General features: G+C 24.3%; 1 protein-coding gene across 2 annotated transcripts; it reads left to right on the forward strand.

The window, feature by feature from the left end:
- The first annotated feature begins 339 nt into the window (after window positions 1-339).
- On the forward strand, window positions 340-25802 carry LOC102681640 (spondin-1). Of its 2 annotated transcripts, none has more exons than XM_031511855.1 (17): window positions 340-372; window positions 2764-2965; window positions 14551-14794; window positions 15437-15623; window positions 16261-16425; window positions 16692-16815; window positions 17152-17282; window positions 18138-18351; window positions 18849-19017; window positions 20045-20399; window positions 22396-22606; window positions 22881-23051; window positions 23355-23477; window positions 24049-24200; window positions 24488-24566; window positions 24635-24703; window positions 25242-25802. In XM_031511855.1, exons 1-17 carry the CDS (start codon window positions 355-357, stop codon window positions 25415-25417), a joined length of 2790 nt encoding a protein of 929 aa, XP_031367715.1. In that variant the 5' UTR covers window positions 340-354; the 3' UTR covers window positions 25418-25802. The 2 variants fall into 2 exon arrangements, with proteins under 2 accessions (XP_031367715.1, XP_031367716.1); XM_031511856.1 differs by having other exon boundaries at window positions 18138-18327.

Genomic DNA, 25802 nt, shown 5'->3' on the forward strand with positions numbered 1-25802 from the left:
TTATAACTTTATGTAATACATTTTTTATATTTTATAATATTAATAATTTTTATGCACAAATTTAAAAAAGTTTTTAAAATTCTAGATTGAATCATGAAATGATTTTTAATTCATAAGATAGAATATTCCATAAAAATCTTTGCAATCATTTGAAAGTTATCACGCAAAACATTTCTCATCTCTTCTAGTTCGTGACTCATCGCCTGTTATAAGTTGTTGTTACGACATTGAGTCTTTCTCGGTCATGTAAACGGATTTGCTGCAATCGCCACGGCCAAGATCTTCATCAAGGCAAACGTCAATGAATAAGCCTTGGAAATTATGTAAGAGAAAATCGTGTTATCGACCGATTGAATGGAACACGTAAGCATAGTAAGTCGTGAAAGCGTTCGAATGCTTGCAAAAAATCTAAAACGTCTTGCATATCTTTTATATAACGACTACGGTATTGAATATAGATATTTTATTGTACATATAAATACTATTTTCTATTTTTTTTTATATTTTTCTACGAAACATATAATATTTAAAATACTTTGGAAAATATTTGATATTTTATTTCTATTACTTCATGTATTTCTTTATTTACTATTATTATTATTGTTATTATAATTTCTTAATTATAATAGGTTAAGGCTCGCGGTTCAATAACGAGGATTAAATAAGATTGATATGGATCATTTCTGATTCAACTATCAAATTTCGCTACTTATATTTCAAAGTTTAATCATATAAATATATTTATTCAATTTGAGTAAATGATTGATTTTTCTCTTCATTTCAATATTCTAGATGTCAATATTAATTTATACATTGTGTATATTATGTACTATTATTTAATTTATTTTATAATGTTTTATTTTTCAATGATAATTTGATATTAGTTCGTTTATGATATTTCCTTTGTGACTTTCTCATCACTGGAATAGTACTTGTCAATTCAAGCTTGTGGTTCTCAGTAGTTCATCCTTGACTTCCCTAGTGACATTGCGGTTCCTAGACACCCATTTCGTCCACGCAAGTCCACTAGTTCGTCGACGTTAGTCTATTCCTCGGTTTCTCATGTTAGTTTCACATTGGTTCATCCTATTCCGTTACTGTTCCATTGTTCATGTAACATGATCACATTTCCATGCCTCAAATAGCCGTGATAATAGTAAATTTATTTTAGTTAGACAATAGTTAAAAAGAATATTTTGTTCTATTTTTTTTTTTTTTATTTAATAGATAGATGAATTTTTGTACGAATATATAAAATTTTCATACAAATGTTTTGAAATGATCAAATTTGTTTCTTGAATAAACTTTGATTTTTTTGTGCAAAAATATGATTGAAATAAACTTTTCAAATTTAATAATATTATTCTAAATAGATTTAATCAACTTAGATTTTCATTTGTTTATAAATACATAGATAAATTATAAATAATCATATAAATCACATAAAAATTTTCTTTATTCCACTATTATTATTTTTAACATATGAAATAACTTATTAATATCCTGTACATTTGCAATATATGTGTCATAAATTTCTGACACAATGTACGAGCATTGTACAGAATCACAATGAAGAATCCTTGGGTCTCTTACTTCGTTGACTTGTATCACTTTATCAATCTCTTACTTATAATCCCTTTGCATAATCCACGAACGCAATATCATGACACAATTTCATTTATACGACACCTTAGATGATATATCTCTTGATTTTCAATATAAAAAAGTTCATTTAACAATATTTTATATAATCTATATCAAATGAACATCTATATACATATATGTATATTTATCATAATTATTACATTTTACATTAACATTTATTTACAATTATTTATTTATAATGAAAATTTTCAACGTTTATTCATTTTCTTATAATTAAATGGAACTACAATAAATATAATTCATAAAATATTAATTCATTTTATATATTCACTATTAAAAAATATTTATTACTAAATTTTTATATGATTGTAAAAAAAGAGATTGCAAGTTATTTGGCTACTATGAAAAGAAATCGTGTCTGAAACGAGATTGGTAAAATTTTATAAATTGATTGTAGACCATTTTCGTTATTGCACGAATTGTTTCCTCGTAGTTTTTTATCCATGTACATATGACAAAAGCACGAACAAACGTACGTACAATAGGTATAGAATATTTCGTTTTTCCCCTGTGTGACCTGAGGGTAGAAGAGAGAAACGAAGTACCTTCCATTCACGTGAAATGAAAACTCGCAGAATGCGACCATCTGGATGCTCGAGGATAAATTAGGTCAATCGGTTTCCGATCCTAATCCCGTTTGAGACCTATCATTTTTATTTACTGCACCGATTTTAGATAATTTACAAACGAATAACGTACGAATTCGATCATTAATCAAAACAATGGCCAGGGAAGAACCGAGATGTCATTTTCACTCCTCTCCTCTATTTATCACGATTTTTTTTTTATTTTTCAGGATGAAGAGTTTAGAAAATTGAAATAAAATGACTTAATATCAATGGCTTATTATACGAATTTATCTACTGTTTTGTGTTTTTTGGAAAATACAATAAATAAAAATATAATTTTAAGTAATTTATATAAAATATGATTGTGAAATGTATATAAAAAATTTGAATGTACATAAGAATCACCGATCTTTTTCTTAATGATAAGCAATAAAGTTTTTTATCTCGTATAAATAAGAAAGAAATTTATTTTGAATAATAATAGTTATTCGTCAAAGTGAATTCATCGATAAACTTTTTTTTTTTACAGGGAATAAGAAGCTTAAGGGACATTCGCAGATTTTTGTTGCTGTTGGCGGCAGTAACGAGCACAAATGCATTAAAATGTTCCAGACTCATAGAAGGCACGACTATGCCTCGTTCCAATGCCGATGGAAAATACCATTTATTCATCACTCTCTTCAATCGAACAGAAATGGTTTTCTCCTATATGCCAAATACCAGATACAGTGGTAAGTCTTTTATAGTATTAAAAATGTATAATTTAGGAAGAACTTATGAAAGAAGATGGTCTCTTTCCTAAGATAAAAGAATAATATTGATAAATATTGCAAAATTTTCCTTACACATGATCGACCAATATTACACATATCTAACATATCGTCAAAATTTAATTATTAAATGTGATATTAATTTTATTATACGTAATTTGACTGAAACTTGGATAGACAACGAGGTAAGAAACTTTGTCTGTTCTCTTAAAGTTAAAGGGAACTTGATTCAAATCTAGTGAAAGTTTTAATTCTCTTCGCGATTACTTTGAATAGTTAGATAGATTCATAGTGGAAGCGATCAATTTATAAATTATTTATTTATTTAAAGAGCATAAAAGAGAAATTATTCTACTGTTTTCAATTATTTATTTGAATAAAAAAAAAACTGTAATTATATTTACAATATATCAAATTTTTACTTTGTAAAAACTTTTTAATTGTTTCATTATTTTTAAATTTGACAACTCGTAATCTTTTTATGAAAAATTATAAATAATTTTATTATGTGCACATTAAATATGAAAAATAATAAATATTTCATAAACTTTTAGTAATATATAATATATAACTAGAATAGTTATATAGTAATAAATTTTTAGTAATTCGAGTTCAATTTTTAATAAATTACTAGAAATAATTATGATTAATTATGAAATGAATAATTAAGCCATTAATGATAATAATTTAGCTTATATGAAAATATAAATCAATGAATAACTAGACAATAATTGTATTTTCTAAATACAATTGTTTATTTTGCACAAGCTAGGAAAAGAGCTTTTAGGTAATTATCACTGTAAAGAATTTTAATTTAATTTAGTTTTATCGGCTTTCTAGCGCCATTTAATCTTTACAAATTACAGTATCGTTTATCAGTTTCACAGACAATTAATTTCCTTATAAATTACAATGCTGTTTATCAACTTCACGAGCTAGTGAACACTTATTTACTTCTACGTTATTAATTGTCTAAAACTTTTTTCCCTTTCGTTTCAACAAAAACTATATTTCAAGTACAAAGAAATTATTCCATTCGAATTTAAAAAATTATAGCCTCTTACTACGATTATCTTTCTCACCGTACTTCTCTCAATTAAATTTATCACACCAATTCAGAAATCCTAGATTCTCCATCACCAACGGGTGGGGGGAAAAATTTCCGACCCGACACAATGAAAAATGATATACACCTGGCCCATCGCGCCCATCCTTCGCTCTCAGCCATCCGCGCGACGTCCACGGGAGATTTGACGTCAATTACACCCGATCGATCGCGCGAAACCGTGTTCGCGTGCCTCCTCCACGATTAATCGAGTCGAAGGTCCGCGTTTAATCCACTTTGCACTGGCTATCGAGCGAAACACTCGATGCAATTATCGAAAACTAAGCCGGTCTACGGACTCGGAGACGACCCATTCCTACTAAACGCGCGTGCAATTCTGTCTGGGTCGTCGAATTAACGCGTTGCGTAACCGGTTGGCCAGGTGCCAATTCCTCTTCTCCCGTGGATGCAGTTCGCCGAATGCGACGGGTACAACCGGTGCAATACGCGGAAGAATCGCGAATACGATCGAAACAAATCGGATGCATGTTGGCGCCAGGGGATGAGGGGTTGAGGAGAGGAGAAATGGTACTCTTGTGCATCATCTTTCACAGATTCGTTCGAACAATTTCTATGTGTAGACGAAGGTGATAAAAAGTTTCTTAGATTTCTCGTGATCGTGAATTAATTGTATATTTTATTCTATAATTGGAAATATAGGTGGTGGTTTTGGGTGAATTTTTCATAAATTTTTTTGAACAATTGGAGTATAGGTGTATTTGGTGTATATATATGAATAAGTTAAGGTAATAAAGTTATGAGCTGGAAGAGATACGACGAACTGTTTCAACAATGCATGTTTGATAGTTGTGTGATTTGGTTATGATAGTGATTAGAATTAATTGTATTGATCGATGTTGAGAGTATAGATGGATTTTTTGGATTTTTTGTGAAGAATTATAGTGTGTATATTTATTTATAAATAATGTTTTGCTTTTCTGCGTATTGTGATTAGATCAATTTTGTGAATTGAAAGAGACATTAAGTTATTTCTTTTATAGTGCAGATAAATATATTTATATTTTGTGCTTTGTGGTTGCATTTTTCTCCGAATTATAGAGAATTTATTGAAAAATAAGGTATAGATCGCCGATTTATAAAGCTAATAATTTAATTAATAATTTTTTATCGTAAAAACTTGCAAACTAATTTCTTAAAATATTTATTTACACTATTTGTATTATACTTCTTGCAAATCAACAGTAATTATTAAATGAATATTTTTTTATGATTAATATTTATGTAAACAGTTTATTTATTTTTCTCAATTCTCTCTTTCTTCCAAATTTTCTTCTCAATGTTTGTAGTAATAATATTGATTTTTGGATTATTATATTTTGTTGATAAATGTATCACAGAATATTTCAAATATAAAATAACAACAATATTTAACAGTAATATTTATAACAATGTAAAATATTGTTGCAAACTATTTGATTGTATAAATTATTAATAAATAAGATATTTATAAAAAGAGATACCAAGTATTCTTCTAGAAATTTTCTCTACACATATAATGCCCTCTTTACTGGTTCCCGGTTTACTAGAATCCTTCTATAAATAGGAATTAGAATCAGAATCGTATAATTAATACAAAATATATATCAGCTGTGAATTGGAATACTCTTCGAGTTTACATTGTTCACGATTTATGGCTTGCAACTCTGTAACTCTGACAAAGCTCGATTTAGCCCACTGAAATTATCGCACTAACACAATCGTGAATTGTACTTACGACTATCATCTAAACTTTAGATTCTAAGGCTTCTTTAATATTCCAAGAAATTACATATCTAACATTGAATTAATTATTATAAACAGTTTCATCAAAACGAAAATCTATTCAACATAAAATTAATGTTTGTGTTTGAAAATGTATTAAATATTCATCTGTAATATGCTTTTTTATTTTATTTTATTTTATTTTATTTCATTTTATTTTGTTTTATTTTATTTTGTATTTATTTATTTATTTTTCTCAATGTGTATAAATTAATTATACTATTGATAGATTTAAATATTTTACATATTTATAATTTATTTCTCTTTTATTGAAAATTCTCCTGGAATCGAAAAATATTTTGCTAAAAATTCATTTTTTTATATAAATGTTTTAAATTGTCATTTGTTGTTTTTTATTTTTTTTTTTTTTTTAAGAAATATGTTTTCCTTTTTAATTGAAAACGCCGAAAAAATGTTTCGATGAATAAAATTCACTTATCGATTTTAACAATTATAAAGAATCGTTTTCGAATATCAATTTCTCGTTTTTAAATCCATGAAATGAATCTATAATTCAATGTTTGTTTGTTTGTTTATATTTTTATATAATTTCATTTCAATTTTAATCATTCTTTGTCATTCAAAATCTATTTATAAAAAATTAATACGAAAATAGTAATTTAAAAATAATAAAGTAATAAATTTTAAAAGGTAATTTAAAAACTTAAACTACATAGAAACAATTAATAAGAGAAAATTCTTTAAATACTCGAAAATTTCATTTATTTAATCGGTTGAAAAATGGCCATTCGAGAAAAGAATTTATATTTCTTTTTTATTCTTTCGAAACGATTTCCATCACAATAATAAAAGACATTATCGTAAAGATAAAAAGAGAATATGATTTATGATAATTTCTCGAATTCAGTTCCTGTATTCCTTTTATGACTGATTATACGTAAAATTTTCTATTCTTTCTATTTTATTTTAAAAATAAATAATATTTATTTGTTTAACAATCTTATTCATTACTATCTTGTAAAAATATACTTATAGATTTATGAATTGATCGTAGCATGTTGAAAACATGATTTTAGAAATTAAAATATATGATTGACAATGAAGGTTGTTTTATATTTCGATAAATATTTATTGTAATACAACTATTAAATGAAACTTTTTTTAAAAAGGTTATAGATAAAAATATTTAGAATTATAAAAGCATATAATAAATACCAATAAATTTCAATAGAATTAATAAAAATAGTTGTACTAAAAAAAAGAAATTTTTAACGAAATCTTTTTTTATTCATAGATAATACATATTAAAAGTTAATATATTTTTCAACAGATGATATTCTAATATTTTTAATTTAGTAGCTTAAAGTTTTGTTAATTATTAAAAAAAAAAAAAAAGACAGTTTTATGTCATCAAACAAAGTTAGTCTCCGATGAAATCTTAAAAAATTCAATTTCAACCCTTTCAACCTCTTTCATGTCCACCCTTTAATCAGTTCTAACAAAATTATTTATTCAACAAATTTAGAACAAATTTTCTACGGAAACAGTAAAATAGTTCTAACAAAATTATTTTTAATAAATTTAAAATAAATTTTGCTTGAAATCGAAGCTTTAAAAAAACAAAATTCATGTCACATTAAATTTATACAAGAAATAAAATTTATACTACCGACTTGTCCTATACATTCAACTAATAAATGTTCATATATCACATAGAAGAAATATCGTCGAACTATAAATCGCAAAAGAAATTATTTTTTCTTTCTTTCTTTATTTCCTTTTTTATGTCCTATTTTTTTCTTCGTTTTTACTTTATTTCCTTTTTTCGTTTCTTTTATTCTTTTTTATTCCCTTTTTATTTCTTCTTATTTCTTCTTCTTTTTCTTCTTCTTCTTTATCGCTTATTTCGTAATGATACTCTGAGAAAATGGCGCGCAACACTTCAGGTGGATCACTTTGCTTATCCATAAACAATCCTCATCTTTCTTTCTTCTTGTAAGTGTATTTTGTAAGTGGTTACGAGAAGGCATAAATAATAACGAAAGCTTGTAATTTAACTGCCACGTTAAATCTAATTACACGGTGTTGAGCAGGAGGGAAAGCTTCGCGTCATTTAATTAAACTTTAAATACGACAAAATGATAAGGAGTGATGGTTTCGTTAGATTTTACGATTATACCAAAAAGCGATTACGTCTTTCCACCATTTTTCTTCTTAAATCGTTGAATCGCTTCCCCGACATTGATTTAGCTAGGGGAACTGGCGCGATTAATGAGACTTATTGACAATCTTAAAGGAAAATTAAAGCAAAGTTGGAAAGTTGCAGAAATATCGATAATTTTTTTTAAGGAAGAATAATATCATTTCTTTGAATATTTTGATCATCGTACAAGATTCAGGAAAAGGTGGAAAAATTTTAAATTTCAAAGGAATGATTTAGTGAAAAATTTGAAATAAAAGAATCTAGGGAATTTTGCCAAACTATTGCTTATCTTTCCTATTCGAATATGTAACATGTAAAATATGGAATATGCAAAGGTTTAAAAAAATAATTTCAAAATTGTATATTATTTAAGATCAATTTTTTGTTTTTGTAAAATTATGATAAATTAATAGCTCATTAAAAATCGATCGAACGAAAAATTTATTTTTTCACTAGAAATGGAATATAAAAATGTGAGATTCGTTTAAATTTATTCGATCAATATAAGGAAAAAGAAAAATAAATTGTATAGGGCAATGGATATATAGAAAGATTCGAAGCGGAGGAAATCGAAGGAGAGGGTGAGTTGGGAGGAGGAAAAAACGAATGAAATGAACTCACATTATCGAGAATTCGATTAAACCTTGTCGCGCAAACAACAAATCTTCGCGATTTACGTTCGAAAGGTTTCTAAAGACGTAAACGGAGAAGCGATAAAATAGCGTGTGACAACTAAATTCTCGAGACACTAGAGAATGTACTCTGATTTTAAAACCACTTGAAGATGCTGTGATGCTTAATAAATATTGTGTTAATAGAATAAAAATTAATAAATTGTGAAAAAATATTAGATTATTTGGACAGAATGGAATTAAATGGATTCATTTTTTCGTGGATGTTTAATTTTTTATTTGTCATTAAATTGGTAGAGCTCATATTACAATTTTTTATTTTTTATATTATTAACAGACAAATTAAATATGGAATTTCTGTCAAAAGCTTTAGATTTATCTTCTCTCAATATTTGCAATATATTCTCAATAATTTAAAATTTCTAATAAATATAATTCTACTCTTTCCTTTCAATTCGTTTTCAATCTTCCATTGAGATTATGTAAAGTAATATATCTGTCCATTATACAGTACAATTTCAAAGATGAATATAAAATTCTATTTATACACATATCATATACATACAAAGAAGATACAAGACAGAAGAAAAGAAATATTAATTTTATCCTTACCAATTTATTATAAGTAGAACGATGAATTAATTATTTTCTTATGAAAAATTAACTAAAGAATAAAATGATTCTTTTACGAAGAAAAAGAAAAGAAAAAATGAGAGAAACAATGAAACAACGAAGCAAAAGACAGACAATCAAAACGAAGAAAAAGCAGCACCTTAGAAGTGTTGCCTCTAATCACGTTAACCTATTATATAACCACCATCTTAAACGAAAGAAAAAAATCATCTTTTTCCAACGTACAATTGCAAATTCGAATTTCTTTCCTTCTTTCGTTTATGCGTGCCAGCGTGAGAAACACAATATCATCGACGAAGGTTTCATTTAACTCTGCCCTCCCTCTCCCCCTTTTTTCCCAATTAATTCCTCTAATTCAGGGTTATGGGAATGATCGTGAGAGGTCATGAGTCACTGTTTGCTGACGCAACTATGAATTTCGAGACTGGATTTATTTAATCCCATTGCACAACGACTTTCGAGGAATTTATTTAACCCTTTCGAGGTGTATTTATCTTTTTGGACTTATAAAACGTATGCTGGGAACTTTCAAACTTGCACTTTCAAATTATGCATAAAATTCTGCATAAATTCATTGATTTATTATAATATCAAATTTCTTGAATTTAAAATTTTATGATAGATGCAAGTTGAGCACAGATGTATAAATTTAAAAGAAAGTTCAGAAAGTTTTATATTTATAGTAACAATGTTTAAATATAAAGAATATCTTTAAAAATATTTCTTGATAATACGAAATCGTATTAACATATATAAAACGTAGTATATCTTTTCTTCATAGATATTTTTCGTGAAAAGTACTTAAAATAAAATTAAAAAGAGAAATTAATTTTTTAAAATTCGTGGATATATTTATCTAAACATCACGTTGATTCGTACAAACCATATGGAAAATTTTTAAGCATAATTTATTAAAATTAATTTTAATTAATTTAAATTTATCGTATACAAAAATTTTCAAAAAAGTACACACTTTGTTAATCGTAATTTTCATTTTTATAAAACAATCTCAATTTCTTAATTTTCCTATTTTAAAATATCGTAAAATAATTCTTCAATTATTCACCCCAAAATAATATAGATCGTGTATTTTTAAAAATTTATACCTATAAATCCGCGTAATTAATTAAAATTTAACGAGCTTTTCGATTAAAGAGAACGCTCACGATCAAATTAACTTAATCATAGAGATATTTGCACGCGCTTTTTCATAAAAAAAAAAAATATTTATGATCATCGTTTAAGCGATGACTGAATAATTCGAACTAGACGTAGTTTGCGAAGACCCATAATACCGGAAGCCATAAATGCTCGAAACATACGCGTGTGTTACGTTCCTGATGTATACGCACGAGGTGAGGTAAAATCGAGTAGAAGCAAAAGGAAGGACAGTTCCTCCATGTGTCTACAATCTATCAAGGTAAAAATGCAAAATTTATGCAGAACTCGACAAGTTGGCTCGTTGTAAACTCGCTGAGCTTGACAATTTGCATGATAAAAAATTTATGTTGACAAAAATCTTGATAATCAGTTAACAGGGATTTCATACATATTTGCATGAACGACATACATGTATTTTAAGTGACATTATTTAGTTATTTTGATAATTATTTGAATTTGATGAAATTGAAAATTTGAATTGAATTAAATGAAAAATAAATAGATAGAAATGTAAATAGTAGAAGTGTAATAATAAGTATTTATATAATTTTCTATAAAAATAATTTACATTTTACAATCAAATAATTTTATCTTAATTTTATAATTAAATATTTCATAACAAAAATATTATTATTATTCGAAATTTCGATTTCGTATCACTGAAATTGTTATTTCTTTTCCAAAAACATTTTCAATAAATATTGGAACCAATATAGATTTATTTTTATTGTACATTTCTATTTATAAAATTTCTTTTCCAAACGATTTTTTCGTTTGAATAACTTACAAACAATTTAAACATCCAACTCGAATCATTCTACCTACACATACGATAATATTTTAAAATTGTTTTATAATCGTGACGAAATATACATCGTAGATACGAGAATAATTTATAGTGAATTTATAATTTTTGACGAATCAAAGAAAATCACAACATTGAGATCAATGTTCGATGGAGTGGAGATATTAATATTTAATGTTGGAACGCTTGTAAATATTATTATATTTATTGTAATGTATTTACTGAAACATTAATTCAAAATTTATCAAATTATAATTCAAATTATTAAACTTATTCATTATATTTATCTTTTGTTCGTCAATTAAAATAAGAATATCAGAAATAAATTTTGATCGATAAATAAAATTTTGGTAATTAAAAATTGTATTCTTCTTTCGTACAAAGAATTGAATTTATTTTAAATTTTGATTATTTCCTTTTTAAAAAAGAAAAATACAAAAAATAATTACAAAAAGCAATTATCATTGTCCAATTAATCAAATTACAAATCGAAATATCGCTAATAATACATTTGAAAATTAAATCTCCTCCTTCGTAATTATTGGAATATTTCGAATCGTTATTATCGAAATTGAAATTTATATAAAATTACAAGGATTTCAATTTTCTCTTTTATCATTATTCATATTCCTTTGATCAAGTGAAAATAGTTTTTTTTAATTATCACGTGTAAGAAATTTGCGTATTTTCGATATTTCACCGGATTCACAGTATCATATACACGTTGTGTTTAATCCAAGTTATAAATAGTGTACCACAAAATTGCGGTCTTCGATATTTCTATTTTGAAACGCAAGAATATCCTTTCGATACATGGAAATTGTATAAATTTCCATGTAATTTTAACATAACATTTTTTTTTCAACATGAAAATTATGAAATTTGCAAATATATTTTGATTACAAAAGTTTTTTCCCTATATTTTTACTTTCTAATCAATACTATTTTTTTGTCAAATTCCTTATTTCATTTTCATATCAAATTAGAACTAAGACTTAGAAGTATTGTTAAATGATACAAAAATATAATATATTATGGATCTAATAATTAATATAAATTTTATGATAAATATAATAGTGCAAATCAAGGATTAAATAAATGTTACTGATTGTTTATTTTTAAAGTGTGATTAAATTTTTTTGTATGATATAAGAATTTTGTTGAGATTAATAAAATTATATTTTATCAGAATAAAATTCAACAAGTAGAAGAAAATAGAAGGTTCAAGTAATTCAATAAAGATACAATATTTAAAATTTTATTTGTTATTTCAGAATGTAATATTGAAACAAGCGAAATTCATTGAGGTAAAATATAACAACATAAAATAATAAGACAATAATGATGATTGTTATCAAATAAATATGTAATTAATTTAAATTCATTATACATACCTTATTAATAAACATCAATTATTGACCAACAACGTATTAAAATATGAAATATTTAAATTAAAGATGATGTATTCATCAATATATCTCGTTATTTTCTTTTTTTTTAAATCGATAAATACTTTTCATACAAAATTTTTAAACAAATTTTAATATTCTTAATATGCTATATAAATAAATTCTAATATAAATTACTATTATGCTACTTTTTCTATTCACATACATGATTTTCAATTGGCATTTTATTCAGGCAAAATTAAATTCAAAACAACTAATCGTTTAAATCGATTTCACATTAAAAATTTTACATCAAAATATCCTAAAACCTCCTCCTCTACGATTTTTCTTATTCAATAAAATTACGAATTTTATTTATTCTCGCAAATATCGCTTTATCGTAACGTTTACTTTATCACAACGAACTTTTCACCCCCATACGAACTCTCACACCATTGCAAAATATCGAATCGCGTCCATTGTTCACTTTTTTCTCGAACAATCGTAAATTTCAGCTGAAAAGTACCTCTGCATAAGTTACCTCTCGTCGTCGGAAAAATTATTTCATTGCGCGTATCGCAACAATTGTGAAACATATCTGCGAACTGTAACTAAGGTAGAATACATACTTTTTATTGGAACATTAAACTATCCATTTCGTGTAAATTTCTACAAAATATGTCGACACAAAATTACGAACACGCGATTTCTCATATTTTTCAAATTTCAATGATTTATTAAAAAATATTTTTTCAGAATTAATTTGAATTTTATTTTGTTATCAATTATATTGAAATTAATATATGTACATAATTCATAATTTCGAAACAAAATTACTTCCTGTTATTATCCACTATATTTATTGAATATGAAATATAATCCGGAAAGTATCTCGATTTTGTCAAAGATAATTAAGTTTCACGATTATAATCTATTGGAAGACCGATATTTCGTCAAGAATTTAGTGCACGAAGCCAAAATGATACAGCGTTCGTTAGATACGAATTTATCTGCATTCATCGTTGCAGAAGATTGGTCATTAAGAAGTTCCGATCTTAATTCCCTCGATTATCGCTCTTGAAATATTTTAGAAGAAGCGGATTGCCGTAAATCTTGGAATAATGGAAGATAATCTTGGCGAAACTGGTATTAACACTCACAATGTTAAATTTTTCCTTGTTTGAAATATCGTAAAACGTGTAATATCACGTGTAAAAATATAACATAAATATATGTATTTGTTTTAAAATAATTATTAGATATTACAAAAAAAATCTAATAAAAGAAGTATAAATCAATTGGAGAATTATATTTTTTGATTAAAAATATAATGTTGTTTGGAAAAATTAGCAACCAATATTCAAAACTTAATTTCTTATGAAAAATTTGTTTTTGAAAAGTTCAAAATAAAGATATAAATAGAAATAATTTCTCGCATTAAAATATTATTAAGTATTTTTCTTGTTGAAATTATAAATTGATCGTTAAACAATCTAATTAGGAACTATTTTAGGTATTACAATTAATAATTCCATGATTGCACATCTCTGTTTACTGAAGGGGAATCAAATGCAATTCACAATAAACTATTTAATCCTCAATTGCTCAAAACATAATATATTTCACGTTAAACAGAAGTAGAAGCTTAGAGCTTAAGCTCGCATTAAATATAAATTAGATAAATTAGAAATTTATAGAAATTTGTTGAAGTTCAATAAATGAATCAAATCAAAATAAATACAAATAAATAAATAATAAAACGCAAATATAATTTACATGTTGAATTTTAATATAATAAAATAGTATTTGAAAATTATTATTAATAATTTCATAATTGAAACATAATTATTAATTAAACGAAAATCTTTTGTTTCAGTGACTGTGCAAGCAGATAGAATGGGCATTATACCGCGGAAATTTACGAGATTCTTGATTTCCTCTGAGGCCGAAAGCGAAGAAGACACGGCAGAAAGTGGCATCTTTGATCTCCAAGACGATTTGTTAACGAAATATTCGGAAAATTGTCCGAATACTGTGGTAGAAATGTCGATGGTGTCTAAAGAAGAAATTTCCGTAGCCTGGACCAGTCCTTCCGAAGGTAGCGGTTGCATATTTATCAGGTGAAGGGATATTTTAATAACAAGCATGAAAATGAAACATATTCTTGCATGAGAAATGTAACAATGTAGTTAGAAAATATTGCAATAATCTATCCATTATGCAGCTTTCAAAATCAATGCAAATATAAATCAATACCTTTATTCCTTATTCAGTAATATCCATTTAAATGAAAAACTTATTCCCTCTTACCTATTATAAAGAAAGATGAAGGTTATAGATTTTTTTAATTATTAAAAATAATTAGAAAATAATTCATCTTTCCAATTTCCAGAATAAAACAATATCTTCGTTTTCAATAACTTCAATCAACAAATTATTCTTTTTTGCCTATTATAAGGAAGGATGAAGATCAAGTTTTGATTATCATAAAAGCTAGTCTCAAGAGTGATTAAAAAAATGTTGCAGTTTAATAACATGACACTTGACACAAAGCTATCTTTTGTCTGTTATCAAAGAAGAAGTTAAGATTATAAATTTTCTGATTATTATAATAACTAACTAATCAAAAAATAGTTGAAAAATATCAATTCAAAAGCTTATCTCATTTCAACCATTCCAATTTCAATTCCATTTCGAATTAATACAATCTTGGGGATGTAGGCACGATAACACATATTCTTCCACTTGTTCTTCTTCTATAGGGCGACGATATTGGAAACGCCTGATACATGGTATATGGACGATCCGAATTTAGTCTTAAAGATATGTCAAGACTCGAAAGCTGAAGCGGACAACCAAGGACCAGTTCTGAATGAATGCTGTGCCTGCGACGAAGCGAAGTACGAAGTTACTTTCGAGGGACTTTGGTCTAGAAATACTCATCCCAAGGCACGTGAGAGAGAAAGAAAGAGAAAGAGCACGACAAATAAAATCGACAAACAGAAATGCATAGAACCGATATCGATCCATCGCGTTTAAACGTCGACGTGATACGTTAAAGCTTTCGAATGGTTGTTGAAGCCAAAGAGATCCTTTTTCTTTTTTCAATTTATTTTCTCTTTTCTCGTTTCTTTTTATTCTTTTCCATTATAAATCTAGGGAAATAACTTGTGTTCCTTAGTTAGAATGAAGTTCTGGATAAAATTTATTTTATTTTTTTTCTTATATTAATGGTAAAATATAAAATAATAAAAATAACTCTTATCCAATTTTAATCTTTACAAGTTTAAAACTTTTCATTTATAAAAATTAAAAAATATGATTAAAAAGCGAAACTCTGGTAAAATGAAAAGGATATTATATTATGTATTAGCTCGAATATTGAGACATATGAGAATTTTGAGACATTGAAAGGAATTATTTCAATTCCAATTCTTAACAAAGAAAGGAGATGCTATTTTATTGATGTAGGAATTGAGTTACCTTATAATGTGGAAATGGGTCAGAAAAATGTTCCATAAAACTTTTTTTCAAGTTGGAACAATGTAAGACTTGTATTATATATTAGATTTTTTTGTTTTTACAGGATTTTCCTAGCAAAGGATGGATCATTCGATTTTCAGATGTCATTGGAGCATCACATACAGTAGATTATAGATTTTGGGAATACAATGGCATGGCTACTACTGGTTTGCAACAAGTGGCCGAATTTGGACTAACCAGAAAATTAGAATCTGAATTAAAGAATCAAGTACAAGTTTTTTATTAAAACATTTAATAATGTTTTCCTTATTTTTTTTAACACAAATTAAAAATCATAAATTTTTATTGATTTAAATTAATTTTTTTATTTAAGAATAATATAGAAAAATATATAATAATAATTAATTATAATTATTTTATAATAAGAATAAATTCTTTATTTTAAATTATAAGAATTTAATTAAAAAATTAATTTTATTATATTAAATTCATTATGTTAATGAATATTAATAAAAATATTTTATTTTCCTATAGAGTGATCATATTAGGACTATAATCAAAGCCAGAGGAATAAGTTATCCCAATGTTACTGGTAAAACTTTTGCAGTCTTCCGCGTTGACCGAAAACATCATCTTATGTCTTTGGTGTCTATGATTGGTAAGATTATTTCAGTAGAAAGTAATATATTTTTTAATTTATACTTATTTATATTTATATTTATAATTTAATTTATATTTATTTATAATTTCTTTATAGTATAATTATTAAAACTTAAGTCATTAAATTTTACAACAAAATAAATAATGACAAATTATTTAACTATTTAATAAAAAATTTGAAGAAAAAAATGTAATTTGTAAATTAGTAACAACATTTTGAAAATATTTCAAAATAGAATTTTAAAAAATTTCGTACATTCCAAAGTTCTAATATATTATAATGAAATAATGAAGTTTTTCTTTAAAATATAAAAATAAAAATCTGATTTTATAGATCCTTCACCGGATTGGATAGTCGGAGTTTCAGGTTTGGAGTTGTGTCTAAGTAATTGTTCGTGGATTGAACATAAAGAACTTAATTTATATCCATATGACGCGGGCACTGATAATGGGATCACGTACTTGGTAAATAACATTTTCTTCATAAATAATTTACTTTACAAAATATTTAATACATCTCTAAATATTTTCACAATATAATCTCTATTCTAAATATAAACTTCAGGAATTTTCTCATTTTATTTCATCCACTTCATTCATTATCAATAAATAAAAATAAGGATCAAATTTGTATAAGAAACAAATGATCCGAAATAATGAAACAATATAAAAAATGAGATAAATTGAATAGGTTTGCAAATGATAGAAGAAATTTTTTTTGAAAAAAAATATTTATATCGTTCTAATGTATGAAACTCTAATGAACGAAAGAAGATTCTTTTAGGAGATTAAAATGATGAATGTCAACTCTGAGAGAATTTCATAATAAATTCGATTGGAGGCTTCGAGTTTAACAATAGGGCTGCTGCGAATCATTGACGACGTTGAAGTAAACGTGTCTGTGACAATCTTCCGGCCGATCAGAAATTTTCCTCGTCGTTGCGCATTCTCTCGTTTTTCGATTTCCTGAAATCCAACGTTCTTCCCTATTTGTGTTTTCATGATAAAGATTCGTGAATAAAAAATGTAATTGCAGTCTATAATATATATAATAAAATGATTATGAAAACAGAAGCGATTTATTAAATAATTTATTAAATTATTGAAAAGAATATATTTTTTAATAAATACAAAGACAATAAATAGAAAGAAAATTAATAATTGAGTAGAAATTTTATTTATATTTATTGATATTATAATATCAATAAAAAGTTTAGAATCATATTTCTTTTTGTATCTTTTTATATAAAATAAAAATAAAATAAATAATAAAATAAAATAGAATAGAATAAAATAAATAAATTTTTTTTTCGTTTCTAGTCACCAGATTCACCAACAGAGCCACAAGAACCCATTCACCGAATAACTTCGAGTTATCCCAACGATTCGAGATCTCCGTTTTATGACCCTTCTGGCTTAGATATGAAGCCTCTTGCCAGGCTTTACTTAAATCGACAGAGACTTTATGAGAAAACCTGTAAGAATATTTCAGAAGATGCAATGAACACAGGTACAACTGGCAAAAATGCAGAGAGTATTGTTTTATTTATTTATTTATTTATTTTATTTTCTAATCACTAACCATAGAGATATACATGGATCATAATAATTTAATAAATTTCTTATGATAAGATTCCTTATGTTTTCATATCATTTATATGTTTTTAAATAATTTTTAATGTATTTTAAATACTGTTTATTTTTATTTATCATTATATTTATATTTTTTCTAAAATTTTTATTTAAAAAAAAATACTATAGATGACATTAATCACTATTTATAAAAAAAAATTTTTTTAACACTCGCGATAACCAATCATAATCATTTTCATTATATCATAATAATAATAATAATAATAATTAAAATTTTGTTAAATTAACATTTAATTATTATTTCTAAATATCGCGAAATTTATAAGAAGATTTTATTACACTATTATCGTAAGATTTGTATCAAAAGCGTTTATGCAACACAAATACGCGAATACATTTCCAGAGGCGACAAGCAATATAATTTTTGATTATATGCAGAAGCCTGTAAAGTGACACCATGGAACCCTTGGGAGGCTTGTTCTGTGACATGCGGTCGAGGCAACCGTCTTAGACAAAGATTCTATGAGGACAAAGCTGCTGCGACGCAGAACAAGTGCAACGTCACTCTAACTGACAGGGCGAAGTGTCAGGGAGAGAGCCCTCACTGGTAATTACTGATTTTATTAAAATAATTAATGAGAGAAAATTATTTTTCTCTGATCAATTTTTTATTTTTTATTTTTTTAGTTTTAAAGATTTATCGAATAACGTTTCTTTATATTAAAAAAAAAATTAATTTCGAACATTGAAAAATATAATAAGATTTTTTATTTTGCAAATTTCTCTTTGAAATTCATGTATTTTAAGATTTTCTAAAGATACAATTATATTATTTGAAATTTTTAAATATAAAAAAAGAGAGTTTGTGAACTGAATTATACAAGATTTTTCTTATCGAAAAAAATTCGTCGAAAAAGTTAATAATTTATCCAATTATATTTTTATAAAATATACAATATTTTTATTTAAATTATTTAAACTGATATGAACAAAAATTTTATGAATTTATATTTTAGTTCAATATTCAATAGTATCTTATAGTTCAATACTACAAGGAAATTTAATAAATAATAGACACACAATCAAAATTTTTTAATACAAGAAATTCCAAATATTAGATTATTAAAAATTAAACAATTTAATACAAAACTTTCGAAATTTCTCTCCATTCATATTAAATTAATTTTATGGTTAAAATTCATTTATTCATTTTAATTTAATTCAATTAATAACAATTTTAACTTGATTTTCCAATAATTTAATTTGATAAATTGGAATCTCCAAAATAGTTAAGTCCGTGATGCCGATTTATCTGTATTTTAAGAACCAAAATCATAAGGAATACAGGATTGAACATACTCATAAGTTTTATATATTCTAGACATAATACAAACTTGTTGGAATTTTAACGAATCTGCATTGTGTCATACCAACTCGTTTATACTAACTCGTTAAAATTCCAGGAACTTATATTCATCAAAAGTCTTTGGAAAAAACACTACCGATTCTATGAATTTCATACGAGGGTTATCATTCCTATGATTTCAAAAACTTTTCAAATTTTTCACTTTCCATGTTCACGTGGAAAAAAAGAGTTAAAAATAATAAATTATTAAATTAATTATTTATTACAGCAACAATAGAGGACGAGATGCAAGTATTCTGAAAACAGAGAAATGCGCGTTACATGAATGGAGTAATTGGAGTTTCTGCAGTGCGACCTGCGGAGATAGCCATAAGACAAGATCACGAAATTTCAAGTACAAGAAGCATCTTAAAGAGTGCAAATCAATCCCTGACGGACCGGTACTTCAACAAACAATTGCTTGCGAAAACGTTCCGTGTCCCGATATGGATAAGGACGAGGTAAGCGAGTCGGCTAATCAGGAAGAGGAAAATGAGAATAATGATGATGAACAAGACAATGATAATGAAGAAGATTACGAGGGAGAAGCACCGGTGATGGAGGTAACTGAGAAATGGCAGCAGGTACAGAACCTAGTTTACAACTTACTAATCAATAGCTAACTAAAAAAAATATTGCAAAACACACATAGCTTTTGGCTATAATTTTATTGAACAGAAAACAGAACGAGGAAATTATCTAAAACATGGAAAAAATATCATTTAATAATTGAAGTTGCTTGTATGCAAATTAATAATTATTTGATAATAATAAAATATAATTTTGAAGTATATTAAGTAATTTTAAATAAATATACATATAGCTTTGTTTAAAATGAAAGTAAAAGAAAAAATATATAAGAAAATTTTATGCTTTAATAATTTTTATTATTTTATCATGCAATTTTTTACATTTGTAATGCATCACATTTGCAAAATGTATGAAGATTAGTACGATATAAACGAATCTATAAGATAATTTTCAATTAAAATTTAAATAAACTCTTAAAAAAAAAGATTAATATTTATTAGATTTATATAAATATCTATATAAAATCTATATATAAAATCTAAAATCTAAATATAAAATCTATATAAAAAATATAAAAAATAAATAAATAAAATTTGCTATTATTTGCGTACAAGTATCCCTAAATTTTCACTCAAATTTCAAAATGTTATAATTAAATTTGTTTATTATAAATAACTATTAAGTAACAAAATTTTTCTATTGTACTTTCAGTTGTTTACTTAATTTTATTTTTAAGAAAATATTTTTAAGAAAATAATTTTCAAAATAATTGAATTGTAAAAATTTATAAAGTGAATTGCAATTATTCTATATATTTCCCATGATAAAGAACAAATTAACTCATTCTGAATTATTAAATTATTAAAAAATACTTAACATATAGAGAATAAAACAATATATTTTTTATGAATTGATTTTATTTTTTATATAAAATAAAGAATTAATAATGAAATTAAAAATTTATCAAATATGATTAAATAAAAAAGAAGACAATTGTTTTATTCTCTTTTTTTTTGTCAAATAAAAAATAGTCAATTCATTGTTATTCATAGAGATTATTAACAAATTATTGAATTTGATAATCATAGCAATAACAATATCATACGATATTCGAATCATTAATAATCTCGAATTGTTCAGAATAATCGTTTCACGTAAATCATACCTGCACCATTTCTCGCAAATCTATCCATAATACTGGCATCTTCACGTAAGTCGAAAATAAACTTCAAATGTTAAAAGTTACCAATTGATTTTATTATGTATAAGATATTTTGTATGTAGTTTTAATTAAAATTAATAATAATTTAATTACTAATTTATTTTTCATAGTAATTTGAGATATTTCATTAGTTTAAGACCAATTAATTAATATTTAAATGAATTAAAATAAATTCAATCAAAAATATTATTTTTCAAATATTTTTTTATGAAAAATATTATTTATTATTATTTTTATTCCAACCTTTATCGATTTTTATTATTTATTTAAGAAATTCATATATGTACCTATATTTATTAATTAAAATATATATTTATTAATATTTTTTATTTTTCCTTATCTTAAAATATAAAAAATCCTTTTTATTGATTATCATTTTCATTTTTCTTCCTTATTTATAATATTGATAATATTTATAATATTGATTAATTTTAATTCTCATTTCACATTTCATTTAATAACACATTTTTTATCATCAAATATTTTAATGTTATCAAATTTTTAATTAATGCAATCGTTCCTATTCTATGTATACATTATATTTTTGCGGCGTGTTATAACATTTTTTCTTTGTCATAACATATAATTTTAGAAAAAAAAATAATAATTTATTTAAAAAACTAATATTAGTTAATTAAAATTTTAATCATTACTTAATATTTAACTCTTTATACTTTATATAATTATATTATATTAATTTAAAATTATTTATTAAATAAATCGGATTACATAAAATTAGACAAAAGAAAAATAGTGTAAAGAATTAAATAAAATTAATATTTTTCAAATAGAAATTTAATTTATTAATTTTATTTATTTTTAATCAGAATTGTCCAGAAGAACGTTATACCCAATGGTCCTTATGGTCTCCCTGCAGTTCTACCTGCGGCCCTGGCATACAATTAAGATTCAGACTCGTGAAAGAGGGAAATATAGGGAGCTATGACGAGAATTTAAATCGTGAAGAGTGTAAACGACAACAGGCTACATGTGTAGCTAGCATTCCAACATGTAATATTACAAAAGAAGAAGCAGAAAGTAAGAAAGTTGAAAAATATTTATTGAACAATTTTTAATTCAAATTAAAAGCAAAATTAATTTTTAAATATCAAAAAAATATAAATATAAGAATTAAAAAATGAATTATATATATGTATTATTTATATGCATTAAAAAATATTAAAATATTATCTATATAAAAATAAGAAAAGAAAATTATAAAGATAATATTATTACTGAAACAATGAAATTTTTTTCAATATTATGAAAAACGAAAGAAAGAAAAATCTACAAATTGTTGAATTGATTTCAGAGATCTGCAATGAACCAATGAAGAAAGGACGATGCAATAGTAACATCATACGTGTATATTTTGATAAACAAACTGGTCAATGTCGTAGATTTAGTTATTCCGGCTGCGATGGAAATCGAAATAATTTCGAAACTGAAAAATATTGCAATGAAATTTGCGGTGATTTTCAGAGTAAGTTTCATAATTTAGATATTTTATAATTATAATAATTTATTAGAATAATTTTTTTTATTTATCATTTTATTTAAGAATTTATTAATAATCGAAATAAGAATTATTTAAAAGATAAATTAAAACTTTGACATTTTAACAAATTTTAACATAAGTTTTTCTCTAATTTCAAACTAACTCAAGAATTTAAATTTCTCATAATTAAAAATAATAAATGTAATTATTTAAAGATTGTGAATTTGTATTTTTTTAATAAAATTTTTACTATTATTCTATGCATGCTTGCTTATAAAACAAATGTAGGAGAGTCAAGGGGAAATATATCGACTATGACGAAAAATTATAAAGTATCTCTCAGCAGTGTTCTCAGTTATCATATACCTGTGCAGGGACAACGCAGCATGAAGACAAAGCGAGCTCATCATGGTGATGCTAATTAGCTTACTAACAAATTGCATTAATTTGCATTATAAATTAAATTATCAATCTTTTTGGTCTTAATTTTGATTTCTATAAATAAGAATTTATTATTTTTTATATATTTTGTATATTTTTTTTTATTAACTTATACATATTTCTTATTTATTCATTTATTATTTTATTTACAAATAAAAATTATTAAATTGATTCAAAATAAAAAGAATCATTTGAAAAATCATCATTTCTTTTAATTATGAAAAAAATTATAAATTTTTCATTATAAATTTCAAAATTGATTAAGTCATTATTGAATATCATTGAAAATTAATTATTGAAAATTTATATTAAAACATAAATAATTAATAATTTCAATATTATTTTAATGATAGTTTCATTATCAAAAATTTTTTTAAAATTTGTATGTTTTACATTTTGTTTTTGGTTTTTATCTGTATAAATTAATATTGAATTTAATGAATTTCTGTTTATTTGGAAATTTTTTTGTTTTTTTTATATTATATATATTTTTTATAATAATATATATAAATAATATATTTTATAAAATATCTTCTTGCAGAGAAATTAAAATTCAAAGGCATACAACCAGATAGTCAAGTGATAGAATCATCTAATGTTGCGAAAGATATCGATTGTCAAATATCCAATTGGAGTAATTGGTCTGCATGTACAGGATGTCGTGGGTATACTGAAAGTACAAGACAAATTCAGGTAAATAATTTTTTTATATTTATAATTTATAAATCTTTTTAAAAAGATTGCTAAGTCTATCTAATCATAAATAAATATAATCATAAATATAATCTAAATTATATAATAAGAATATTGTTATTTTTCGAATTTGCAATTCAAACTAATTGTAATCTATTTTTAAGAATGATTTTTAAAAAATCAATTTCTATAAGAAAATTTGGAAAAATGTAAATTGAATATTTTAATGAAATTTATAGTTTATTATATAAGAATGAGTATAATTTTATTTGATTTATATAATTTAGGTATATTCTAAAGGCAATGGTAAGAAATGTCCGCAAAAATTGCATCGCAAAAGAAAATGTCATAAAATTCCACCTTGTTGTAAGTATTATTAAAATAATTTGGTCAAATTTATTTATAAAAATTGACTAAATAAAATAAAATCGCAGCTTTACAAAGTGATGAATTAAGACGACGTACATATCGTGATCGATATTCGGGAAAAGAAGAAAATCAAAGTAAGTATTGATTAATTGATTAATCATTATTGTATAATTATATAATTAAAATTGTATTATTCTTTATGTTAAATAATTATAATTGAATATTTTTTAATTTTTCATTATTAAGGCAATATTTATAATATTTTAAACATATTCTCAAAACTATTTTGAGAAAATTTTTATTTATTTTCATTAAATTCTTATTTTATAAATGATTTTTAAAGCCAATGTTAAAATCTAATTAAAACTTAAATCTGATATCTATATTTTCAATGATAATAATAAGTATACAGAGTATGAATAATTTATGAATATAAAAGCATTTTTCCTTAAATCTAATTCATCTAATTATATATATACTAAGAAAAATATTCGAATCATTAGGAAAATATTAAAATAGACAATTTTAAAATTAAGATTTACCAAAAACAATAATTCAACATAAAGATGAACTATTTATGAAAAAATATAAAGAAAAAACAATATTTAAAAATAATGGCTTATGAAATAAACTCACCAAATAAATATAATATTATATAATTATCAAAATTAGTTTCAGTTGATTGCAAAATGACACAATGGTCTAGTTGGTCACATTGTACAGCAAGTTGTGGAAAAGCATCACAATATAGAACAAGAACAGTCAAAATTCAATCTATTGGTCCAAAAAGCAAACCATGTTCTCATATGATAGAGAATAGGAAATGTCATACAATAGAATGTCCATAATAATGTTTATCCATTTTTATTTTATTATTTATTTTAAAACATATTTCAATTTAAAATTTTACTTATGTATCATTAAATCAAGCACAATAATGAAATAAATATAATATGAAATAAAATTTTGCTATAATTCATATTCAAATAGAAATTATTCTAAAATATTACAATATTTACATTACAAAATTCTTTATAACATATTTTTGAAAAATATTCAATATAAAAAAAATGACAATCAATATTGATATCATTTGATCATATTATGGTCAATGACAGAATCATTGAAAGTACTTGATATATTGATACATATTTTAGGATTGAAGTTTTAATTTAATTTTTTTATTATTTTAATTGCAAAACTTAAAATAAAAAAATTATTTTAATAATATAA

Source organism: Apis dorsata, unplaced genomic scaffold (assembly GCF_000469605.1).
Source record: "Apis dorsata unplaced genomic scaffold, Apis dorsata 1.3 scaffold_357, whole genome shotgun sequence".
Taxonomy (NCBI): domain Eukaryota; kingdom Metazoa; phylum Arthropoda; class Insecta; order Hymenoptera; family Apidae; genus Apis; species Apis dorsata.

Bases quoted from the DNA above. Each gene is read 5' to 3' on its own strand.
- LOC102681640 (XM_031511855.1), top strand. The intron at 18,352-18,848 runs GTATTGTTTTAT...GATTATATGCAG, and splicing joins AACTGGCAAAAATGCAGAGA to AAGCCTGTAAAGTGACACCA. The intron at 22,607-22,880 runs GTAAGAAAGTTG...AATTGATTTCAG, and splicing joins TACAAAAGAAGAAGCAGAAA to AGATCTGCAATGAACCAATG.